We start from the raw sequence: 21,577 nt of genomic DNA, 5'->3' as shown, positions 1-21,577 counted from the left end.
CCCACCTGGCCCTGACCTCAGACACTTGGAAGCCTGGAGCTCGTTTTCTGACTTTCAGAACTCTTGAAGACATGAGCACAGTTGTTGGGTTTGCCATCAGCAGATCTGGATGCACAGAGTAAGAGAAGTGGGTGGCCAGGCTGAGAGGGGCAGGAGAAGGCCAAGGGGATGGTTGAGGTTTCTCAGGGTTTGAGCTGAGATGTTTGATGCAGCCTCTGGCATGGTGTAGACCTCCCCACCATGGGATGAGTGAGTTGGACATGGAGAGGAACCAGCCTCTCTCCTTTCCATGCAGCTCTGAGAGGATCCAGGTGACCCTGAACCTGGATGGGATAGTTCAGGTGCTGGATTGTCACCTCCACGACACGTCCATTGGGATGATGACCAGAATTGCAGTCCTGAAGTGGCTCTACCACCTCTACATCAAGACTCCTCGTAAGGTAGGTCTGGCCTTCTGCTTCCTCCATGGGACTGAGCTTGTCCACCCCAACCTTCTCCTTGCCTTTCAAAAGGCTGTCATAACCTTGGTGGCATCACAACCAAGTGTCCACCTGCCTTGTCTGAGAAAGCTTTGGCTGCTGGATACCTAGTAGCCTAAGGAAGAGCTGGCTGGAACGTGCTGGTGGAGTTTCCAGCAGCTCCTCCTGGGTTGGTGGGTGGTGTGGCAGGAGGTGACCAGGCCTGCAGGACTGATGCCATCTGTCCTTCTGGTTCCAGATGTTCCGACACACCGACAGCCTCTTCCCCATCCTGCTGAGGACCCTCTCGGATGAGTCGGATGAGGTGGGTCCTGCAGCTGCTGCAGAAGTTCTCCTGAGACCTGCCTGTCTCTGCATCTAGCTGGGCTTGGGAATTTTATGGAGGTTGAACCAGGGGATTTTGTGTTGCTGCTGGGGACTGTGAACCCTGTTGGCTGAACTGGAGAAGACCTTCTTGCAGAGCCTGCAGGCTGAAAGCCTTGCTGGCTTGGTTAGGCTGGGGTGTAGAAACCTTCTTCTCTCCACCTCAGAGAGCTGATCCTTCAAAGCCAACTCCTGAAAATCCTTTCTGCCTTTCCTGAGAACTTCAGCTCCCAGAGCTGAGTCTGACCCGTGGGGCTGGGTCCTGGTCAGATCCTCAGTGAGTGGCAATTTGGGGCCTTGCAACCAGCTCTGTGGAGATGCAGCAGCATCCTGGCCTGGTGGGGCTGCAGTAGATGCTCTGGTGGCACCAGGTTGGCTGGAAACCCCTTGGCTTGGAGGTGAGCAAAGCAGATCAGGCAGCCACGGGTGAGACTTTGCTCCCCTGCCCACACCTTGTCCTCCTAGTGCACTTCTCCTCACCCTCAGGCTGCTCCCTTCCCAGTGCTCCACTGGTTTCCTCTTTCCTTCTCTGGTTTCAGTCGTCTCCATTTTGGCATCTTTCTTGTCTTTTGGCCCTGTCCTGTTACACCCTGGGGTGGTGCAGTGAGCTGGGGGCTGGTCTCTTCTCCCAAGTGACCAGCCACAGGACAAGAGGAGGTGGCCTCAAGTTGCACCAGGGGAGGTTTAGGTTGGATAATAGAAACATGGGTGGCCCATGGGTGTCCATGTCCATGGCAGAGACACATGGGAATGACCAAATCAGGAGGCAGGAGAGGGAGCTGTCAGGTTGCAGCTCACTTTGAGGTGGTTGTGGTTGTATCTGCTGCTGCTTTGAGCCTGTGGGAGCTGGAGCTGGGCAGGGTTTGGTCCTGGGGAGGAGAAGAGAAGCCCCCAACCCCATTCCCATCCCTCTGCTCTCCATCCCCTCCCAACCACAGCCTGAAATCCAGAAGCTGTGAAGGGGGGAGTGGGATAAAAAGTCTTGGCAAGGTGAGAGGATGAAAGTTGCTGTGCAAAAGGGGTCTGGGTTCCTGGGATGTGGGGAGATTCCTGGTAGGTTTTCATTCTTTTTGTCTTTCCAACCAGTGGAGGTGGGAGGGGTTGGTTGGGAGGGACACCCAAGTTTGCTTTCACACCATGTGTGTCTCTGCTTGTCCATCCTTACCTCTCCTGCCCGTGGCTGGAAGGTTTGGAGGGAGGGGAAGAGAAGCCAGTGGGATGAGTGAAGTCCTCTGGGGAAAGCTCAGGGCATGTGAGGAGCTGCAGTGGAGATGGGGAAGAGGAGGAAGCACCCAGAAGCACCCTTGGCTTTCCTGGTGCCCAGCAGGTTGCTCTTCCACCCTTGCTGATCCTGGGAATGCCGTGGGGTTTTGCCTCCCTGCTCTTGGTCCCCTTGGACTTCAGAGGGGAAGTGAAGGGTTTTGCAGCCCATAACCTTCCTGTTCTCTCATGGTGGCATCTGCTTCAGCTGGATTCCCAGCTTCTCCTTGGTGGGAATAACCTTGTCCCAGGTGTCACATACCTGGTGTCACTGCCCTGGGCCACCCCCTGCTGCTCTTGGGCACGTTCATCTCTTCACTTGTTTTGAGTTTAGTTTTTAAAACGTTGGAGGGAGGAGCTGGAGGAAGAACCCAGCAGCATCCTCAGCTTTCCTGGTCTCTTCCAGGTTGCTCCACCACCCTTGCAGATCCTGGGAATGCTGTAGGGTTTCCCACAGCCTTAGTGGAACTTAACCCTCCTGTTCTCCATCTTGGTGGCATCTCGTTCCTCCCATCTTCTCCTTGGTGGGAATAACCTTGTCCTTGGTGTCACATCCCCAGTTTTGCTTCCCCTTTGCTGAGCTCAGGCGTGTTCATCTTGTCACTTTTCATGTACTTGAGGGGTTTTTTTTGAACCTTCTCCATAAATCCCAGCAAGGCCAACATCTCCAGGAGCTCATTCCCTGCATCCCCAGGAGCTGCTGCCTCAGCCTGTCCCGCTCCCCTGTCCTCCTGCTCCCCTGTCCTCCTGCTCCCCTGTCCTCCAGATCCTGCTGCCCTGGGACCTGCAGCAGGTTTGGGGGTCACCTCCCCTTCTTCTCCAAGAGGCCAAGCCCTCCCCCAGGAGCAGATCCAGGCAGAGCTTTGCAGGCCAGAGGTGGATCCCAGCCGGGAGCTGCTTTTCCCCCAGCAGAGCTGGCTCCGTTCAACCAGAACGAGCAGCAAATTAACCTGACCTAGATCTGGGAGAGACCAACAGCTTCGTGTGTCCTCAAAATCCAGGCTCTGGAGGCAAAGCAGGAGGGGAATCTTCTCTCTTCCCAGGGAGGAGAAATTGCTGCTTGTTTATGACAGCTTCTGTCTCTGACCTGCCCCTTCTCCCCCAACCATCCTGGTCCATGATGCTTTTTGTCCCCGGGCAGGGACTAGTTTGTGACCTTGGCTGGTTTCCCCCATCAACCACGGTGCTGCTTTCCCTGCTCCTTCCAGTCCACACTAACAGGAGCAAGGACACACCACCCCACGTCCCATCACCACTGGGAAACCTTCCTGGAAACCCCACCTGGGCTGGGAAAACATCCTCAAGGGGCTGCTCCTCCAGCCTGGCTGGTCGGGATCCCAGCCTCGCCTAGGAGCGACTGCATCCCGTGTGCTCCTGGGGGCTCCTGAGGGATGGGACCAGCTCCTGAGGGATGGGATCAGCTCCTGAGGGATGGGACTGGTTGGCTTCTAGCTCAGCCAGCCCGTTGCCATGGCAACAGGAGGATATTCCTTTCTTACAGCCTCCTGGTTGCACAAAGGCAGCCGCTGGCTCCGGCGCAGGGATGTGCTGCGCATACCAAAGTGCTCCTGCTTCTCCTCCAGCCCTGTCTGGGAACCTGCTCCAGATCCTGCAGGGAAGCAGCAGGAACTGGAGCTCCCTGCCTCTCTTTCCCACGGCTGGAAGACCTTGGGTCTTCAAAGCCACCTGCTCCTCCTCTTCCTCTAGGTGCACCCATCCCTCCTGCTGCTTCTTCCCTCTGTGTTTTTGCAATTGGAAAATCCAGCCCCTGCTGCTTTATCCACCTCCTGCTTGTGACCTCCAGGGCTGCCTTGGGGGGACACCCCTTCACTTCTCCAAAGCTGGAGAGATATCCAGCTGTGCCCTCAGTGATGCTGGTCACAGGCAGCTTGACTGGAGCATCCCAGCAGCACCTTGGAGATGGAGCTCAGCACACAGCTCTGGGATGGCTCTGAATCCTCTGGGAGGCACCAGGGGGGATTTTTGTCCAGCCCAGGGTCTTGGTCCTGTTTTCTGATCCTGTAGGAACTGCTGGGGAAGTCTATGCTGGATGGTGGCCCCAAGTGTTGGGCTGGATGGGTGGGCTGTTGGGGGATTAATGCAGTTCCAGGGGCTGGTTCATGGAATCATTCTGGGACAACCTGAGACCTAAATCAGTGCCTTCCCCCCACTGCAAGTTCAGCTGAGCCTCATGATTAGCCCCTGGAGAATCTACAGAGGGCTTCAGGAACCCAGGTGTGATTGAGTTCTGCTCAGGGGCATCCTCCTCTGGAAAGGGAGCACCAGCAGCTTTGCATTCACTGAGCCACCCATGGTTGAAAACCCTGCAGAGCTGAGTGGAGAGGGAGGACCAAGGTCCTTCCTCCTCCAAGGATCATAGTGTCCCTTCCCTGGAAGGAGATGAAAGCTGGAGATGGTGGTGAGGTCCCATATTCTTTGGGGACAGCAGCATCTTAGCTCCTTGTGGCACAAGTTGTTATTACCCTTTGGTTTTTTTCAGCCCCAGGGGAGCCAGGGGCTGGGGTTGAATCATGTTTCTAGGCACAAGGGCTGCCCAAGCAGGATGGAACCTCCTGGTGCCCAGGCCAGGCTGCTTCACTGAACGTTGGGGGCTGGAAGGGACCTCTGAAGATCCTCTTCCCCACCACCAGCCCTGCCTGGACACCTTGCTGCCTGCTCCAAGGCTGCTGGGTCTTAAAAATCAGCCCTAATTACAAAAAACAAAGCCCCAGCATCTCAAGATCCCTGCAGCAGAGAAACCCAAAGGCTCCTCCTTCTGATTTTAGGCTCATATTTTCAAGTTCTGCACCATCAAAAAAAGCCAGAATTGGCTTTTTTACTGAGGGTAAGGGGCTTTTTTTTTGGTAGCTCAGGAGCTAAAAGTGCTGTAGAACTGCAGCTCCTTCAGAAGATGCCTCCTGGGAACAGCTGGGAAGCCTGAGCTGCTGTGCTGGTGGGCAAAAGGTGGTCAGGGATGTGCTGCTGGTGGGTCAGATGTGGCCACCAACCCTTTTTGGCAGCCTCTGTGCTCCACACAGCCTTGCTGCACCAGGCAGGGCTGATGAAACATCTCCCCCCAAGGACATCTGAATGAAGGGGGACCCAAAATAGCCTGAGACATGACAAGGGCTGAGGACAAGAAGAGGGGAGGAAAAAAAAAAACCAACCCACCCTGTAATGACTTCTCCAGAAGTGCTAAATATAGACTGATTGGCAACTTCTGGGAGGAAAGAGAGATGAAATCTGACTGGCAGCTCTGCCTGGCTGGCCTGAGCCTGCCTGGGATGCTGGGCTAGCTGGGATGCTGATCTGGTCCTGCCTGGGTTGCTGGTCTGGTCCTGCCTGGGTTGCTGGTCTGGTCCTGCCTGGGATGCTGGTCTGGTCCTGCCTGGGATGCTGGTCTGGTCCTGCCTGGGATGCTGGTCTGGTCCTGCCTGGGATGCTGGCCTGGTCCTGCCTGGGATGCTGGCCTGGTCCTGCCTGGGATGCTGGCCTGGTCCTGCCTGGGATGCTGGCCTGGTCCTGCCTGGGTTGCTGGTCTGGTCCTGCCTGGGATGCTGGCCTGGTCCTGCCTGGGATGCTGGCCTGGTCCTGCCTGGGATGCTGGCCTGGTCCTGCCTGGGATGCTGGCCTGGTCCTGCCTGGGATGCTGGCCTGGTCCTGCCTGGGATGCTGGTCTGGTCCTGCCTGGGATGCTGGCCTGGTCCTGCCTGGGATGCTGGCCTGGTCCTGCCTGGGATGCTGGTCTGGTCCTGCCTGGGATGCTGGCCTGGTCCTGCCTGGGATGCTGGCCTGGTCCTGCCTGGGATGCTGGTCTGGTCCTGCCTGGGATGCTGGCCTGGTCCTGCCTGGGATGCTGGCCTGGTCCTGCCTGGGATGCTGGCCTGGTCCTGCCTGGGATGCTGGCCTGGGAAGGGGCTGGATGGCTGATGTTTGCCCCCAAGACCATCCCCTTCTTCTGCTGAGCTGGTCCCAAATCTGCCATCATGAATGGGAGCAGGGAAGCAGAGCCCAGACCTCCCCAGGAGGGAGAATCAAGCCCTGCTCCTGCTTGTGTAAATGAGATTCCACTTCACATGCTCCCTTGGGACTTGCAGAGCAGAAACTGGGGGTGGGTCTCCCCTTTTCTCTTTCCTGCCCCATCCCCTCTGCAATCATTTGAGATTTCCACTTGAAACTTGGTAGGTAGCCCTTGAACTTGGTGGGCAGCCCTTCCACTCCACAGGGAGCCCTCTCTTCTCCACACCTTTCTTGATGCACCTGGATTTGGTGATTCCTTCCCATCTGTCCCTCTCAGGTGGTGGGTTTGGAAGAGAGGCCTTGTCCCCCTGGCTCACCCCCTGCCATCCCTCTCTCTGCAGGTTATCCTGAAGGACCTGGAGGTGCTGGCTGAGATTGCTTCTTCCCCAGCAGGACAGACAGAAGATCATGGTCCCTCTGATGGCTCCGAGGTGCGACCTGGCCCCGTGGAGCTTCATGTCCCAGCCAGGACTGGCCAGCTGAGCTCCTCTGGTGAGTGCCCTCCATGGCTGCTCACTCTGTGCCCACCAGCACTGGGGGGTGTCCAAAGCAGAGATGGGTCTGCAGAGGGTTCAGCCTGTGCCCGTGTTGCCCGTTCAAGGTTGCTCATGTTGACTATGAGCTGCTACAGTGCTCTGAGTGTTGGAAGGGACCTTCAAGATCATCTAGATCCAACCCCCCTGCCATGGGCAGGGACACCTCCCACCAGCCCAGGCTGCTCCAAGCCCCATCCAACCTGCCCTTCAACACTGCCAGGGATGGGGCAGCCACAGCTTCCCTGGGCAACCTGGGCCAGGCTCTCACCACCCTCACACCAAAGAATTTCCTCCTCATGTCTCACCTCAATCTCCCTCTTCCAGTTTTCATCCCTTCCCCCTTGTCCTCTCCCTCCCTGCCCTTGTCCCAAGCCCCTCCCCAGCTTTCCTGGAGCCCCTTCAGGCACTGGCAGGTGCTCTAAGGTCTCTCTGGAGCCTTCTCTTCTAAAGGCTGAACACCCCAGCTCTCTCAGGCTCAGACCTCAGAAGAGACATGAAGAGGGACTCTCCTATTTTCTGAGGGGATCAAAAAGTAAAACCCTTTCCATCCATCACCCTGACACATCAGGAAGTTCTTCCCACCTCCCCTTGTCTGTGGCTCATCCTTTGCTGTGGCCTGGCTGCCCCTTCTCCTCCACTGCTGCTATTTAAGGGCCTCCCCATCATCCTCCTCCAGGCCAGGTTGTCTTGGCCAGGAGCACGTTTCTCAGCAGCTTTGGCTCCCAACCTGGGGCCTCAGCCAAGGCCACCACTCCCCACACAGGACGTGGCCACGGGGCCCTGCACGTCCCCCCTGGAGAGGGAGCCTGACCCTGCCCCTCCCATGCTTTGTTCTCTCTGAAGATCTCAGCTCCCTCATCCCTCCCTGGGCTCACAGAGCTCCTCCCCACCCACCAGCTCAGCTTTTTGGGTGGTTTGGATGGATTCAGTTGCAGCTCTGGCAGCCTGTAGCCTGGCCCTGGTGACCTCCCTGAGCCTCATCCATCCTCAGCTGGGTGGAGCAGCTCCTGCAGCGCTGGCCAAGCTGCAGCTCAGCTCACACTGGTGGTTGTCTGAGGTTTCCTTCCTGCTGGATGAGCTAAAAATAGCAGGCTGGATGGCTGGGATCCTAGCAGCTGCCGTGGCCCCTGGAGCTCTCTGGAGGAGCAACTTGGCTTCACTTTTCCAGTGTAACATTCCAAAAGAGTCTGGTTTGCTCTCCACCTCCAAGCAGATCTGCTGGAGCTCCCGTTGCCCCAACGTGGGGCAACTTGCCCCTCTTCCTCCCCCCCCCCCCCATGCAGATTCCCCCAGGGCTGCTGGGTTCCTCACCTGCTTCCCCTTGCCTTGGAATGCACTGGAAAGATGGTTGCTATGGGAATGTGTGTGGGGCTGAGCTTGGCAGGGTCGTTGGCTTTCACCCAAAAGCTGATGGTTCTGGGGAGGGGACAAGGAACCAGCTCCTTGGCCTCAGGCCTTTCACGTGGCCCTGGTCCTGTCTGGCTCTGAGCAGATGAGCTGCTGGGTTCCAGCTTCTGGAAGAAGCAGGGGTCACAGCTGGGCCAGGACCTTCCTGGATCACCCCTGGAGAAGCAGAGACTCTTGGAAAGAAGGGGGTGCTGTTTTTTTGGAGTGGTTGGTAGAAGTCCCTTCCTCTGTGTGGTCCTGGGGTTGGGACGTATGGTGAGAGCAGGTGAACCCAACCTCTGCCCAGCTGCCTCTGGGAATGCAGCCCTTCCCAGGCAAAAAACCACTAGGTGCTGGCACCAAAGGGACCTTCTGGGGTCACTGGTTTTGGGCTGGGATGCAGGGCAGCATTCCCCAAGCACATCTCTCCAGATGCCAGCTCTTCTCCCTGCGGTTACGTCACCCCGTTCCCTCCAGCCTTTGCTGATGGAGATGCTGGTGGTGGGAGAAGAGCTGCAGAGCCAGGACCAGTCTGCTCCTTTCCTACCTGCCCCAGTTGGTGGTTTGCAGGTGAACCAGCTGGGAAACCCCTTCCAACCATGGAGCTGGCAGCAGGTCACACCACGTTCTCCATCCCAGCTCTCCGGGCTTTGCCACCCAAGCAGCGAGGGCAGGATGGAGGCAGAAGGGGCTGGTGCCCCCCGTGCTCTTCCTCTTCCACTTCCTCTGGCTCTTTTTCTTCCCTGGGGAGGTGTTTGTGCAGTTGTTTCCCTGCCATTCAGGTCGGTTTCCTTCAGCTGCTGGTGGCTGAGGCAGGAAAGCCGTGTCCTGCTTCCGCAGCCTGTTCCCAGCTCCGGGCTGGATGGAGCCGCTTTGTTCTCCGGTTACATCAGGTCAACTCCTCCTGGTGCCTTCTCCAAACACAATGAGCTGGGGCCAACCCAGCTCAGCACCTCCTGGGAGACCCCACGTCTCTCTTCCCAACCTTCTCTGGCTGGGCTGGGAGAGGCTGGCTGGGTGGTGACCTCCATGAGGTTGTCCTTGGTTCTCTTCTGACCAGCCTGCAGGGCTCCTTGGGGTGGTGGTGCAAGCACCCGACAGGGTTGTGTGGTGGGGTTCCAGCTGCCTGCTTTGCTTTGGGAGGGTTTTGCCAACTGTGAGGAGGTCAGGACAAGTAGTAAAGTGACCCAGGAGTGGTTGTCACCAAGGCCAGCAGGTGGAGGGAAGGGATTCTTCCCCTCTGCTCCGCTCAGGCTCTTCCTGCAGGGCTGGGTCCAGCTCTGGAGCCCTCAGCACAAGAAGGACATAGAGGTGTTGGAGCAGGTCCAGAGGAGGCCACGGAGATGATCTGAGGGCTGGACATCCCCTCCCCTCTCCCCTGCAGCCTTCCCCAGGATGTTTTGAATTTCAGCTTCTGCAAACCCAGGGAGGGAGGAGCGGGGTAAAAATAGAGCTGGGGGCTCAGAAAAAAAGAAAGGCAAATCTTCCCTTTCCTCCTGCAAAAAAAGCTGGTGCAGGATGGAGGTGGGAACAGATGGGAAGGTGGTGGCAGCTCAGTTGGGCTCTGCAGAACCTCCACTCTTCCTTCTCTGGACCAGAGGATGTTGCTGAGGAAACAACATCCCCCAAACTCAGGCTGGCCCTGCAGGGCTGCCCGGACACTTCTCCCCTTCCCACCTGGGTTTGCAATTTCCAAGACTTCAGCACGTTCCAAGGGCAGGTTGGATGGGGCTTGGAGCAACCTGGTCTACTGGGAGGTGTCCCTGCCCATGCAGGGAGGTTGGATCTAGATGGTCTTGAAGGTCCCTTCCAACCCAAACCAGTCTGGGATTCCATGATGTCACCCCAAGGAGGTCCCCACAGGGAAGCCCCAGTGAGAAGAACATCTCCAATTGGGCCCAGACCCTGAAGCTCTGGACATTTTCCAGTGCTCCCTATAAGGTCTCCCTGAAACCTTCTCTTCTCCAGGCTGAACACCCCCAACTCTCTCAGCCTGTCCACATAGCAGAGCTGCTCCAGCCCTTGGATCATCTCCATGTCCTCCTCTGGACTCAACAGCCCCATGTTCCTTACGTTGGGGGCTCCAGAACTGGACCCAGGTGGAGTCTCACCAGAGCAGAGGAGGAGAATCACCTCCCTTGACTTCCCTGGAGGTGGCTCAGCCCATCAAGCAGCCAGACAGCCCCAATGTTCCTGGCTGCTCTACAATATATATTTATAAGGACCTTAATATAGATCCCTGGTGGCCTCTGGGGGTTGATGGATGGTGTGGCCGGGCGGGCGCTGGGAACGGCGCGACCCAGCGAGGAGCTGGGGGTGCAGGGAGGCTTGGCAGGGGTTCTCTGGGCCCTGCTGGAGCCAGTACCCATGGATGGGGGCACTCAGGTGCTGCTGATGCTGGATTAGGTCAGTTGAGAAGTCTACACGTGTCTCCAAGCTGTGGAGATTCCCTCAGGAAGGGATTTCTCAGCCCAGGAGACACTGGGAAGGGTCCAGGCTGGCTGGAGGGTGCAGAGTTACTTTTCCATGGGGCTGCAATTCATAGAATCCCAGACTGGTTTGGGTTGGAAGGGACTTTAAAGATCATCCAGTTCCAACCCCCTGCATGAGCAGGGACACCTCCCACCAGCCCAGATTGCTCCAAGCCCCATCCAACCTGCCCTTCAACACTGCCAGGGATGGGGCAGCCACAGCTTCCCTGGGCAACCTGGGCCAGGGTCTCACCACCCTCACACCAAAGAATTTCCTCCTCATGTCTCACCTTAATCTCCCTCTTCCAGTTTTAATCCCTTCCCCCTTGTCCTCTCCCTCCCTGCCCTTGTCCCAAGCCCCTCCCCAGCTTTCCTGGAGCCCCTCCAGGCACTGGAAGGTGCTCTGACCTGTTTCTACCAACTCTTCCACTGCTCTGATGTTCCCATGGGCCCAGATTTCCCAGTTGTTCCTGTTATAGCTGAGTTTCACCATCTCTCCAAGCAGCATCTTCCTTCTTCCAGCTCCCTCCTCCAAGCCAGGTGAGAACCAGAGACAGCAGGGGGTGACATGCCACCCACCCCTGCTCACAGCCCATCTGGCAGGTGATGGATCTGCCAAGCCTGGCTCTGGGGGAAGGGAAGAGGTGCAACTCAGGGAGCCACAGTTTTCTTTACACTTCTCCCTGCTGGTCTCTCGTGCTCCCTAGAAGCACTTGACAAGATGCTCCCACAGCTCTGTGGAACTGGGGACACCACTGTGCCCAGTTGTGAGCCACGGGGTGGCCAGCCAGGAAGGGTTTCCCAGTGGCAAACAAGGAATCCTGGGCATCCTGTAAACACAGAGCAAATGGGAAGGGTGGAGGTTTTGCAAGAAGACCCTTTTGCCCACTTGGAAGATGTGTTGCCCTCTTAAACTCCAGATGAGATTTGGTTGAGGCTTTTGAAGCCTCAGCACTCTGGTTTCTCAGCCCTGGAAGCTGCTCCAGCATGGTGACCCATGGTGGAAACCTTCCCTAGGAATATGTAGGTGTCCCATGGTGGAAACCTTCCCTAGGAACATGTAGGTGTCCCATGGCTCCAGCGGGGAGGAGACACCATGTTCTGGTCCAGGTGACCTGGGGGGGGTTATTCTCCTTTTCCTTTTGGCTGTGGATGTTCTCTTGGTTGCTACATCCAAGCCTGGGGAAGCTGCCTTGGCTGAGCCCCCATCTGCATTTCTGTGGCTCTCCAGGACAGGCAGGATGGAGAGCAGCCCAGTGGTTCTTCCATCAGCTTTGCTGAGCTTTGGTGGCTTTTTTGAAGCTTGAATTGGTTGCTCCTTGCCCTGCTGAGTCTCAGGAGAAGCAAAACAACATCCAGAGATCAAACTCTTCAGGTTCTCTTTAGCAACCTGATGGAAATCCTGGCTGTTCTCAGGATGGGGGGGAAGAACCTTGGAGCCCTCATGTGTCCCAGCTTCCCTCCTCACCACGGTTAGACATGGTCTTTCCACAGGAGAAGTTCTGGAAAGGAGCTCCCTGTGTTGCAGAGTCACCTGTCCCAGTTTTGCAGAGAACAAAGGAAAAAAAACCCTATTTTTTGGTCCAACCTCTAAGCCTGGAGCTCTGCTGGGGTTTGAGCCCTGGGGCACCTTCTAGGTGACCCTGTTGCACCAAGTGGCTCCTGCTCAGAGGGAATCACATCTGATGGTGGTCCAGGGCTGGAGGTGGGTGTCTTGCCACCACGTGCACATGGGGCTGGGGGCATGTGGGGCACGTGGGGCTGGGTTAAAAGCTCCTCAGCTCACCAGCAGTCCAGGTTTGGGGATGAGTCTACTTGCTGTAGCCAAGGAGCCAGGGTTGCCTGTTGATTCAGAACTTCAGGCACCCTTTTCCTACCAGCTTCTGACTGGGAGGACTTCCCAAAAAAAAGCCCTTTTCATCCCCATGTGCTGCTGCAGGAGCTGGGAACACCCCAAGATGTTTTCCCCTGGGATGGAGGGGCTGGCTCTGCTGGGATCAAGCAGGTGTCATTGTCTGAGGCTTGGAAACCTTCTTCCCATGTCCTGACCCTTCTCTGCCCGCTGCTGTCACCAGATTTTGGGGGTCTGCTCTCTGATCTGGCAGGAAGGCCCCAACCACTCTTTGATTTCCTCTCCCCTTCCCTCCCCAGGTCCAAAAGGCTTGGAGTGCTCACCCTCCACCCCCACCATGAACTCCTACTTCTACAAGTTCATGATCAACCTGCTCAAGCGCTTCAGCAGCGAACGGAAACTCCTGGAGACCAGAGGAGCCTTCATCATCAGGTCAGAGCATCTCACCTGGGGAGGGTGGGCTGGGGACAACAGCCCAAGCACCAGGCTCCCTCAGAGCCAAACCCATTTCTCCAAGCCTCCCTTGCTCACCAGCAGATGGTTCAAGAGCAAATAGGACTTGCCCTTCACGTGTTGAGGCACCATGTTTCTTGTTCCCATCCCTGGAGGCAAAGTAGGTCCTTATTAAATAGGGTTGTCAGAGCCTGTTTTGTTGAGGAACATCTAGACCAGCATGGAGACAGGTTTGCTCTCAGGGTGCCAAGGTGAGTGAATCCCTGTAGCTGGCTTGGTGAGATGCTGGTCCAGAGAAAGCTTCATCCCCTGGGCCAAGTGTTTTGGTGCTTGGAGTTGGTAGGTTTTGCTTTGGCTTTTTAAGGAGAAGATGTGGAGGCTGGAGAGCCAAGGGTGGTGGAGGCTGGAGAGCCAAGGGTGGTGGAGGCTGGAGAATCAAGTGTTGTGGAGGCTGGAGAGCCAAGGGTGGTGGAGGCTGGAGAGCCAAGGGTGGTGGAGGCTGGAGAGCCAAGGATTGTGGAGGCTGGAGAGCCAAGGGTGGTGGAGGCTGGAGAGCCAAGGGTGGTGGAGGCTGGAGAGCCAAGGATTGTGGAGGCTGGAGAGCCAAGGATTGTGGAGGCTGAGGAGCCAAGGGTGGTGGCACCTGGCAGGGTGTCACCCTTAATGAAATGCAACCTGGGACAAGGGACACCAGTTCCTCAGCTCGCTGGGAAATAACGGGCTTAATGGTCGAGGGGAGGTGGGAAGATGGGTGAGGAGGGAGCAGGATTCTCCTCCCTTGCTTTCAGGATCCAGAGGGAGGTGGGGAGAGCCAGAAAGCCAAGCCCTTCTCCCACGGGAGATCAAGATTAGGGTAGGACAGTGTCCCACCAGCAGTGTCCCCTCTCTTCTCCATGCTCCTCACAGCCCCTGCTTTGAGTGGCCCAATTCCTTGTGAAGGGAGTGGAGTAATGAGAGCAGTAATGAGCCTGGGCAGGAACCCATGGAAGGCTCTTCCAGATCATGGTCACCTCCAGTTTTTCCCTCTGGCTGTGGGAGGATGAGCCTTGGCTGGGAGGGCTGGGGGGATGGTGGGACCGGCTCGTGGCTGCTCATCTTCTGACCATGACTCATGGCCCAAAAAATCTGAGAAACCAGCAAAAAGAAAGGATCAAAACCAGAAAGTTCTGCCCTTTGTCAAGTCACGTTGGGACTCACGTGAGGTTCCTGCAGGTCTGGAGCCAAAGGGGAGGGAGGTCTGGGAGGGACCAGCCCTGCCCTCAGGTATGAGGGGTTAACTCTGGAACCTACTGATGGCCCTTGAAGGGCATTGGGGTGAGTTGCATCTCGGCTGCCTCTGGGAAAAGCAAGAGGAGGAGAAGTTGTGCAGGACTCCCAGGAAGAGACTGATCTCTTGCCAGAGAGACCCAGGGAACGTGGGAGCCTCATGCTGCTATTTTTAGCTGCGTCTCCAATCGAGGCCGTACGCGCGTTCCCACGTCCCAGCCCGCCCTGCCCACCAGCCAGCCCAGCTGTTGCTCACAGCAGGGAGAGAGAGCAGCCCTGGGAGGGGCTGGGATCATAGAATCATGGAATCCCAGACTGGTTTGGGTTGGAAGGGATCTTAATGACCATCCAGTCCCACCCCCTGCATGGGCAGGGACACCTCCCAGCAGCCCAGGTTGCTCCAAGCCCCATCCAACCTGCCCTTCAACACTGCCAGGGATGGGGCAGCCACAGCTTCCCTGGGCAACCTGGGCCAGGCTCTCACCACCCTCACACCAAAGAATTTCCTCCTCATGTCTCACCTCAATCTCCCTCCTCCAGTTTTAATCCATTCCCTCTTCTCCTCTCCCTCCCTGCCCTTGTCCCAAGTCCCTCCCCAGCTTTCCTGGAGCCCCTTCAGGCACTGGAAGGTGCTCTAAGGTCTCTCTGGAGGGATGAGGCAGCCACAGCTTCCCTGGGCAACCTGGGCCAGGCTCTCACCACCCTCACACTCAAGAATTTCCTCATGTCTCACCTCAATCTCCCTCTTCCAGTTCCAATAACCTCCCTGCTGCCTGGCACCTTCTCACCGGGTGTTTCTGGAGGTGGAGCTGTGTGGAAGAAGCCCTGGGGCAACTTTTCAGCCACCTCCCACCTGGTGCACGATGCAGGGCTTGGCTGTTGGGACCAAGGATGGTCCTTGGCTTTTTGGGGTTGGGACCCCGTGGGGGGGTGGGCCAGGAGGGTGGGCTGGATCTCCATCCTATCAGGAAGACATAGTCTGGAGGAAATGAGGTTATTCAGCCAGTTGATGGCATTAAGTAGGGAGGTGGAAAATCCCAAGTCTCATGATGGAGTTTCTGGCTCCTGCAGATGGGAAAATTCACCTGGCTGGAAATCCTGAGTCTTCCTTGAGGTCTCCCAAGTCCTGCCTGGATGGTGCCAGCAGAAAGCTGGCTAGCAGAGCTGGGGACAAACACCCACATGTGACACTGGGTGCATGAAGGGCTTTACGGTGATCCTTGGCGTGGGGCTGGAGTTGCCAGTCCTCTCTTTTTGGGCAGAAAGGGCCTTTCCTGCCTTGAAGAGAAGCTGGGGCTGATGGGGTAACACCCCTTGCTCCTCCAAAAGGAGGGAGAAAGAAGCCAAGGGAGCTGTCATCTGGGATGGGAAGCTGGAGGTGGGGGCAGAGGGCCAGCGTGTCCCTGCTCTTGGCAGGTGGTGAGGACCATGGGAGATGGCTGGGCCTTGCTCTCCATCCATGAGGGTGGGAAGGAAAGGGTGGCCCACCAGCATCCCACTGGGATGGAAGTGGGAGAGGGGCTGAGCTCAGGCTCAGCTCATGAGGGATCCTGGGCCAAGCTGCTGGGTCTCTGCTTTGGGAGTGAGGAGACACTGAAGCCTCCAGATACCACCATCCAGTGATGCACTGTCCCCCCCCAGCCTTAACCTCATCCCTTCCTCCTGCCTGGCTGTCCCAGCCCCTCATGGGGGGATACTCAGGAGCTGGGACTGTCCAAAATCCTCCTCTTGACCTAAACCTGGACACTTTTTAGACTCCCCTGGACATCAGGTTTGCTTGGCCAGAAGTCTCAACCCTTCCTGCTGAGCTTCACCCTCTCCATGAGCTGGAGCTTCCCGGGGCTGGGATCCAGGATCCCCTCCTGCTCCTCCTTCCTTCCCATGGGCTGATGCTCCCGTTGCCAAACCCGGGCCCCAAAAAACCCCTCTGGTCCCACCACCAAGGGCAGAGAGGGTGGGGAGGGGACACACACGCATGTCACCTCATCCTCTCCCCCACCCTCCCCGCGTGGCCGAACAAACCCCACGTTTGTTTGGGGTTGATTTGCAGGAACCGTTCAGCAAAGTGCAGAAAAAAACCACACCACCCCAAAACCAACCCCAAAATAAGAAGGGGGGAAAAAAAAAAAAAGCCCTGGAGCCTCTTTGATAAACTGGGATATGAACTCGGGTAAAATCCAAACAGCTGTGGGAGCTACAAGAGAAGCTTCTGTGTCAGGAGGCTGCAAAAAGCCACCGCTCTGCCTGCCAGGAGGCTCCTTGGCTGCCTGCCCTTCTGCTGGAACCAGCTGAGCTCTCCCTGCCCCCCTCCTGCCTCGTGGAGAGGAGGAACTGGAGAAGACCTTTTCTTCTTTTTTCCCCTCCCTCTTTGTGTCTTTTTCTGCCTCCCCTGAAGGCCTCTTTGCTCCCCAAAGTCTCTTCTCGCCGGCTGCGCTTCCAACCAGCCGTGGCTGGAGATCTGAGGTGGTGTGGTGGGGCTTTCGTGGGGGGTTGGGAGGGGGAGAGCTGCCTGTTTGCCAGGTGGGCCTCCTCTAGGTGCTGAGATGTTCCTACAGCATCTTGAGAGCTTTGTAGGTCCAGGGCAGCTTCATCCATGGGAAGGACTCCGTCCCTGGAAGTGTTGAAGGGCAGGTTGGACGAAGCTTGGAGCAACCTGGGAGGTGTCCCTGCCCATGCAGGGGGGCTGGAACTAGATGCTCATGAAGATGATCCCTTCCAACCCAAACCATTCCATGAGTTTCCTCCAGGAAACTCCTGGCATGCACCAAGTGGGGCAGCCAGAGGCTGGTGCTGGATGTGGACTTCACCTTGGAGGAGCTGTCACCTTCATCTGTGTGACAGGAGTTGTCACCTTCCTCTGTGTGACAGACAATGCCTTGGGCTGAGTGGACCATTCAGCTTCCAAGTTAGTGGCCCAACTGCTTAGCTTCTGGCCCATCCTGGAGGATATTAGTGGTTGATCATTATCTGTGCTGAAGATGCTCAGAAGAAAACACCAAAGCAGCAGCTCTGCCTCCACCCAGGCATGGGAAACCCCACAGCTGGAGCTCCAGAGCAGTGTTTTAGTGGTGTGGGGACATCCAGGCTCTGCTTTTATGTCTCTCCCAGTGCCCCAGCTGGGCCTGGGCTCCTCGGGGGCTTTGATGTGTCTCCAACAACCCCAGTGGACCTCCAGCAACCCCCCAGCTCCTGCTTTACATCATGCAATGGGCTCCAAGAGCCCAGTGGAGGAGGCACCTCACGAGGTTTGCATTCCCTGAGGCTCTGGGGCATCATCCTCAGCTCCTGGACACCCTCCAGAGGAGCCCCATGGAGCAGGATTGGGGTTGCAACACACTGGGAAGTTCTTTTTGATTGAGAAACCAGGTTGCTCCATCTATGGATGTTCCTTCTGGGATAGCAGGAGCTGGGGCAGCCCCCACCTGGGGCTGGACCCACCAAGGAAGGATGGGAGATGCCATCAAGAGCCAAAGGAGCTGGAGAGAAGCAGCTTCTGGGGATGAGCTTGGTGTCCTACCCACCAAAGCTGCTCCAGGACTGACTGTTCTTGGAGCTGCCTGGATTTGATGGGTTTTCCTGAAGGAAAATGGGAACCACATGTGAGCAGCACCAGAGTGAGCTGGGAATGGTGACCTGGGTCAGCCAGAGGGTGGAGGGGAGGAAGAGGAAGTGTATGGAGGGAAGGAAAATCCTCCCAGAACAGCCAAGTTCCTTCCAAGGGCAGGTCCCAGTGGGGGGATGTTTGCTCCCTCCCAGTTGCTTTCCCTGAGATCCCAGCAGGAATGCTCTGGAAAAGCAGGAAGGGGGGGAGCCAGGAGAAGGTGGGATGGGCAGCAAATCTTGCAGCTCCCCTGCTTCCTAAGCAGCATGTCCTCTGGAGCAGGGCTTCACCACCAGCAGCTCCCAAGGTGTCTTCCCAGCTTGTCCCTGCCTGGCTGGTGGGGTGAGGACCCTCATGGTGAGGAGCTGCTGGTCCAGGCAGGTGAGGAAGTGGTTTTGGCCATCAGCTGCTAAATTAACCCCTTGATCCCACCAGTTGGGGCTTGGGGCTTCTGGTGGCCTTGCCTTCTCTTGCTCTACAAATGTGACATCTTGGTTTATTCATCTCCTTGGAGGGAAGAGCCAGGACAAGGAGTCTGGGGAAGGCTGGATAGTGACATTTTCCCCATCTCTCTGCCAGGGAGTCTTGCCTGGGATTGTCCCCAAGGTGCAGGACACGCTCACTTAGAACCTGAAGGCAGGTTTGGGCCTTTGCCTTCTGCTGCTCTCCTCAAGGGAGTGATTTTTTTCCCATTCCTGGCTGCTCCTGGGCATCTCACAGCCCATCAGTCTCCAACGGGCTCATCCCTCCCTCTCCACGTGCCACCCAGTGTTTATTTGCAGGTGGGCAAGGGTGCTCCAGTGCTTCCCACCATCCCACTTTGTTTCCAGCCCAGGTGGGTGCTCCCAGCTGGATGAAGCTCACTCCAGCTGCAGGCTCCGTAGCTCCCATCGGTGGGTCCAGCATCACTCCCAGGATGAGGCATCCTAGGATGGGACACCTTCAGCTCCCTGCTGAAAGCCTTGGAGCTCTGCAAAAGCCACCTTGGTTGGAGCTCTTGGGTCCCCTTGTAGCTTGGGGTGCTCTTGGGGTGCTGGGAGCTGCTCTCCTCTTGCACGTCCGTGGGCCTGGGAGGGTTGAAGGGAGAGAGGTTCCTTGGACCTACATCTCCCCATGGATTCCTCCAGGGATCCCAGCTCCAAAGGCAGGATCCAGCACATGCTGTTGAGAGGCACCAGGGGGTGAAGCCAAAAATGACCTCGGGGGGGCATCACAACCGCAGCGTCCATCGGGAATCTTCTTTGGCTGAGGCTGGAGCCCAGGGCAGGGCCAGGTCCCTGGCAGCCACCTCCTTTCCTGAGCTTTAGAGTGTGTCCCTCCAGTGTCCCTGCTCCTCCTGTCCCTTCTCCCTGAAGCCACCCAGGGACTGGCACAGCCTCGGGGAGCCCCAGGCAAAGCAAGAAGGGGACAGGCAGCTCCGGGTCGAGATGGTGGCAAGGAGAGAGGAGACACCTTCACCTCCCACCCCTGGGCCCATGGGACACTGCCACCCTCTTCCAGTCCCTTCTTTCTTGCCCTCTTGGAAAGCTTCACCTTCCAACACCCCCGTGTTCCTGCCCTGCTCCACCCCCCCCAAGCTGCTCCCTCCCATATCAGAGGTCTAGGGGTGCCTGGTGGGACCATCCAACCCCGAATTTACCCTCCCTCCATGGGGAAGAACAACTCATCCCTATGGAGGTGGGGATGGAAAGGCTTGTCCACCTCTAGGACAACCAACCTGCTCCCCTGGCCACACTTTTAGGAGCAAAACCACTTGTCTTTCTGCATCTTCAAGCAAAATTGATGGGGAGGGGGAGGCCAAGCCCAGGGATAAGGCTCCAGTCTCCAAGCCCTGTGTGGTGGAACTGGATCATCCTCCTCTCCCAGCTCCTGTTGTCACAGCTTTGCTCCCGCTCCTTTAACCTATTTTATTTGCAGTGAAGAGAAATTATGGGGTGGGGGGAGGTGGAGAAATAAGGGGCTTGTCAGTTTTCTTGAAAATTAGGCCACAGCTGTCAGGCTGAAAGGGAAGCCTGCTCTCGAAGGAAGGATCTGCTGCTGCTTGACTCATCATCTCCAGGCCTCCCTCAACCAGTCCCTGCCCTTCCTCCCAGTCAGAACAGAAGGTGCTGGGCCTGGAAACCTGGACCCAGGGTGGCTCTGCCTCAGGCTTGGAGCCCCAAGAACCCAGACTTGGTCTTGCCCCATCCATTTTGCAGTGGAGTCATAGGAAGGTTGGAAAGTCAGAGCAGAGGTTCCTCAGGGAGTTGTTTTTTGCTTTCTTTGGGAGGGGAGAGCTGCCTGATTTCTAGGTGGGCTTCCTGTAGATGTTCAGATGTTCCTGCAGTGTCTTGTGAGCTGTGCAGGTGCTCGAGGGCTGCACACGTATGGGCAGGACAGCTTCATCCATGAGCCACCATAAAGGTTCCTCCAGGAAGCTCCTGGGATGCACTAAGTTGGGCAGCAGGAGGCTGGTGCTGGATGTGGGTTTCACCTGGGAGGAGTGACACCTTCATTTGTGTGACACTGAAGAGCTGAGTGATGCCTTGGGCTGAGTGGACCGTTCAGAGTTAGTGATCTTTTAGCTTCTGGCCCATCCCAGAGGATATTAGTGGCTGATCATCTTCTGTGCTGAAGGTGCTCAGAAAAAAGACATTGAAGGAGAAGTCTGAAGGAACTTCTCAAGAAGAAACTCCTTGGTCCAGTTCCCTTCCCCTTTCTCTTTGGTGTGGAGCTGATGGGCTGAGGTTCTGCAGGACCCAGCTGCTTGTTTCACCCACTGAAGCTGGTCTGAAATCCTCATCTCTGTGTGTGCTGCAGGAAAGCTGGTGGGGAATCTCCCTTGGTTGCTCCTGGAGATCCCTGGGGAGCTCCAGACAGCCCAGACAGCCCCAGCTCAGCACCGAGCTGGCACCAGGGCTCCTGCAGCAGTTGTCACACTGACAGCTTCTGCTGAGCAGACACTCCGTGGGAGGGTTTCCTTGTCAGCAGGGAAACACTCTGCACCTCTCCCTTTTCAAGGAAGGCATCACAGGGTTGGTCTCCACTTTCCCAGGCTCCATACGTCTCCTCCTGCCATCTGCAGCAGGATCTTTGCTCACCTGGAGGGAGCCCTGACAGCTCCTGGCTCCAGAGCTGGTCTTCCCAAGGACTTCTCCATACTCTTCTGGGCTCTGCTTGGCTGGGTTGTACTTTCTGGCTTCCCACATCCAGCAGCTGCTGATGCTCCATCGTGCATCTCCTTCCATCTGGGTGCCTGGAAGCCCATCCCCAGGAAACAGACCCCACCAAGTCCTCTCTTTGACGAGGTCCCAAGCTCGTTAGGGAAGCATTCCAGCATGGAGATGGGAATGGGTGGCTGGGAGAGAGGAGCTGGGGGCAGAGGGTCCCTCTGCCTCCTGCAGAAGGGTCCCCACTGCTCCTGAACTTCCCAAACCCTTCCCAGTCCCTCACATGAAACGCCAGGAATTTTGAAGAGCAGGAGCTGCTGGGGTTGCCATGGTTTCCATTGCTCCAGAGCCCTGGATTCAGCAAAGGGAGGGAGGAGATAAATGGAGGACTGGGATTGTCTTCACCACCGTGGTGGGGAAGGACAGGAGATGGCATCCTGCTCCCTCTCTCCTTCCCGTCCTAATTTTATCTCTGCTTCCTTGGCAAATTCCTAATGGATCCCTGGGCTGGGGGTGATGCTGCTTTTGCCAGCAGGAAGATTTTAGGGGGTGGAAGTGGGATGGGCATGGGAGGGGCTGGAGGTTCCCCAGGGCAGGTGGGTTGAGCTGGAGTGTCCCACTTGGTGGGAAGCCTTGGGGAAGAGAAGGGAAGGGAGCAGAGGAAGAGGAGGCTGGGGTGGAAGGACAGGGAGGCTCTGCTCTCCTTGCAGCCCTGGGAGAGGAGCTGGTCTGGCCCTGGGA

The 21,577-nt window shown here is 57.0% G+C and overlaps 1 protein-coding gene across 3 annotated transcripts in view; it reads left to right on the top strand.

Annotated features, from left to right (window-relative positions):
* Nucleotides 1-21,577, top strand: part of VAC14 (VAC14 component of PIKFYVE complex) — a 57,708-nt gene that overhangs the window by 23,510 nt on the left and 12,621 nt on the right. For all 3 annotated transcript variants that reach the window (XR_007890553.1, XM_051629222.1, XM_051629223.1), the window contains exons 11-14: nucleotides 296-440; nucleotides 718-783; nucleotides 6,464-6,614; nucleotides 12,667-12,799. Coding sequence is in view for 2 of the 3 variants with exons in the window: in XM_051629222.1 (XP_051485182.1) it covers nucleotides 296-440; nucleotides 718-783; nucleotides 6,464-6,614; nucleotides 12,667-12,799 (495 nt within the window). In the remaining variant the exon portion in view is untranslated. The remainder of the gene's footprint in view (nucleotides 1-295; nucleotides 441-717; nucleotides 784-6,463; nucleotides 6,615-12,666; nucleotides 12,800-21,577) is intronic.

The sequence above is a fragment of the Apus apus genome, chromosome 11 (genome assembly GCF_020740795.1).
Source record: "Apus apus isolate bApuApu2 chromosome 11, bApuApu2.pri.cur, whole genome shotgun sequence".
NCBI classification, from domain to species: Eukaryota; Metazoa; Chordata; class Aves; order Apodiformes; family Apodidae; genus Apus; species Apus apus.
The sequence above is the reverse complement of the archived record's forward strand: the minus strand, read 5'-3'. Positions and strand labels throughout refer to the sequence as shown.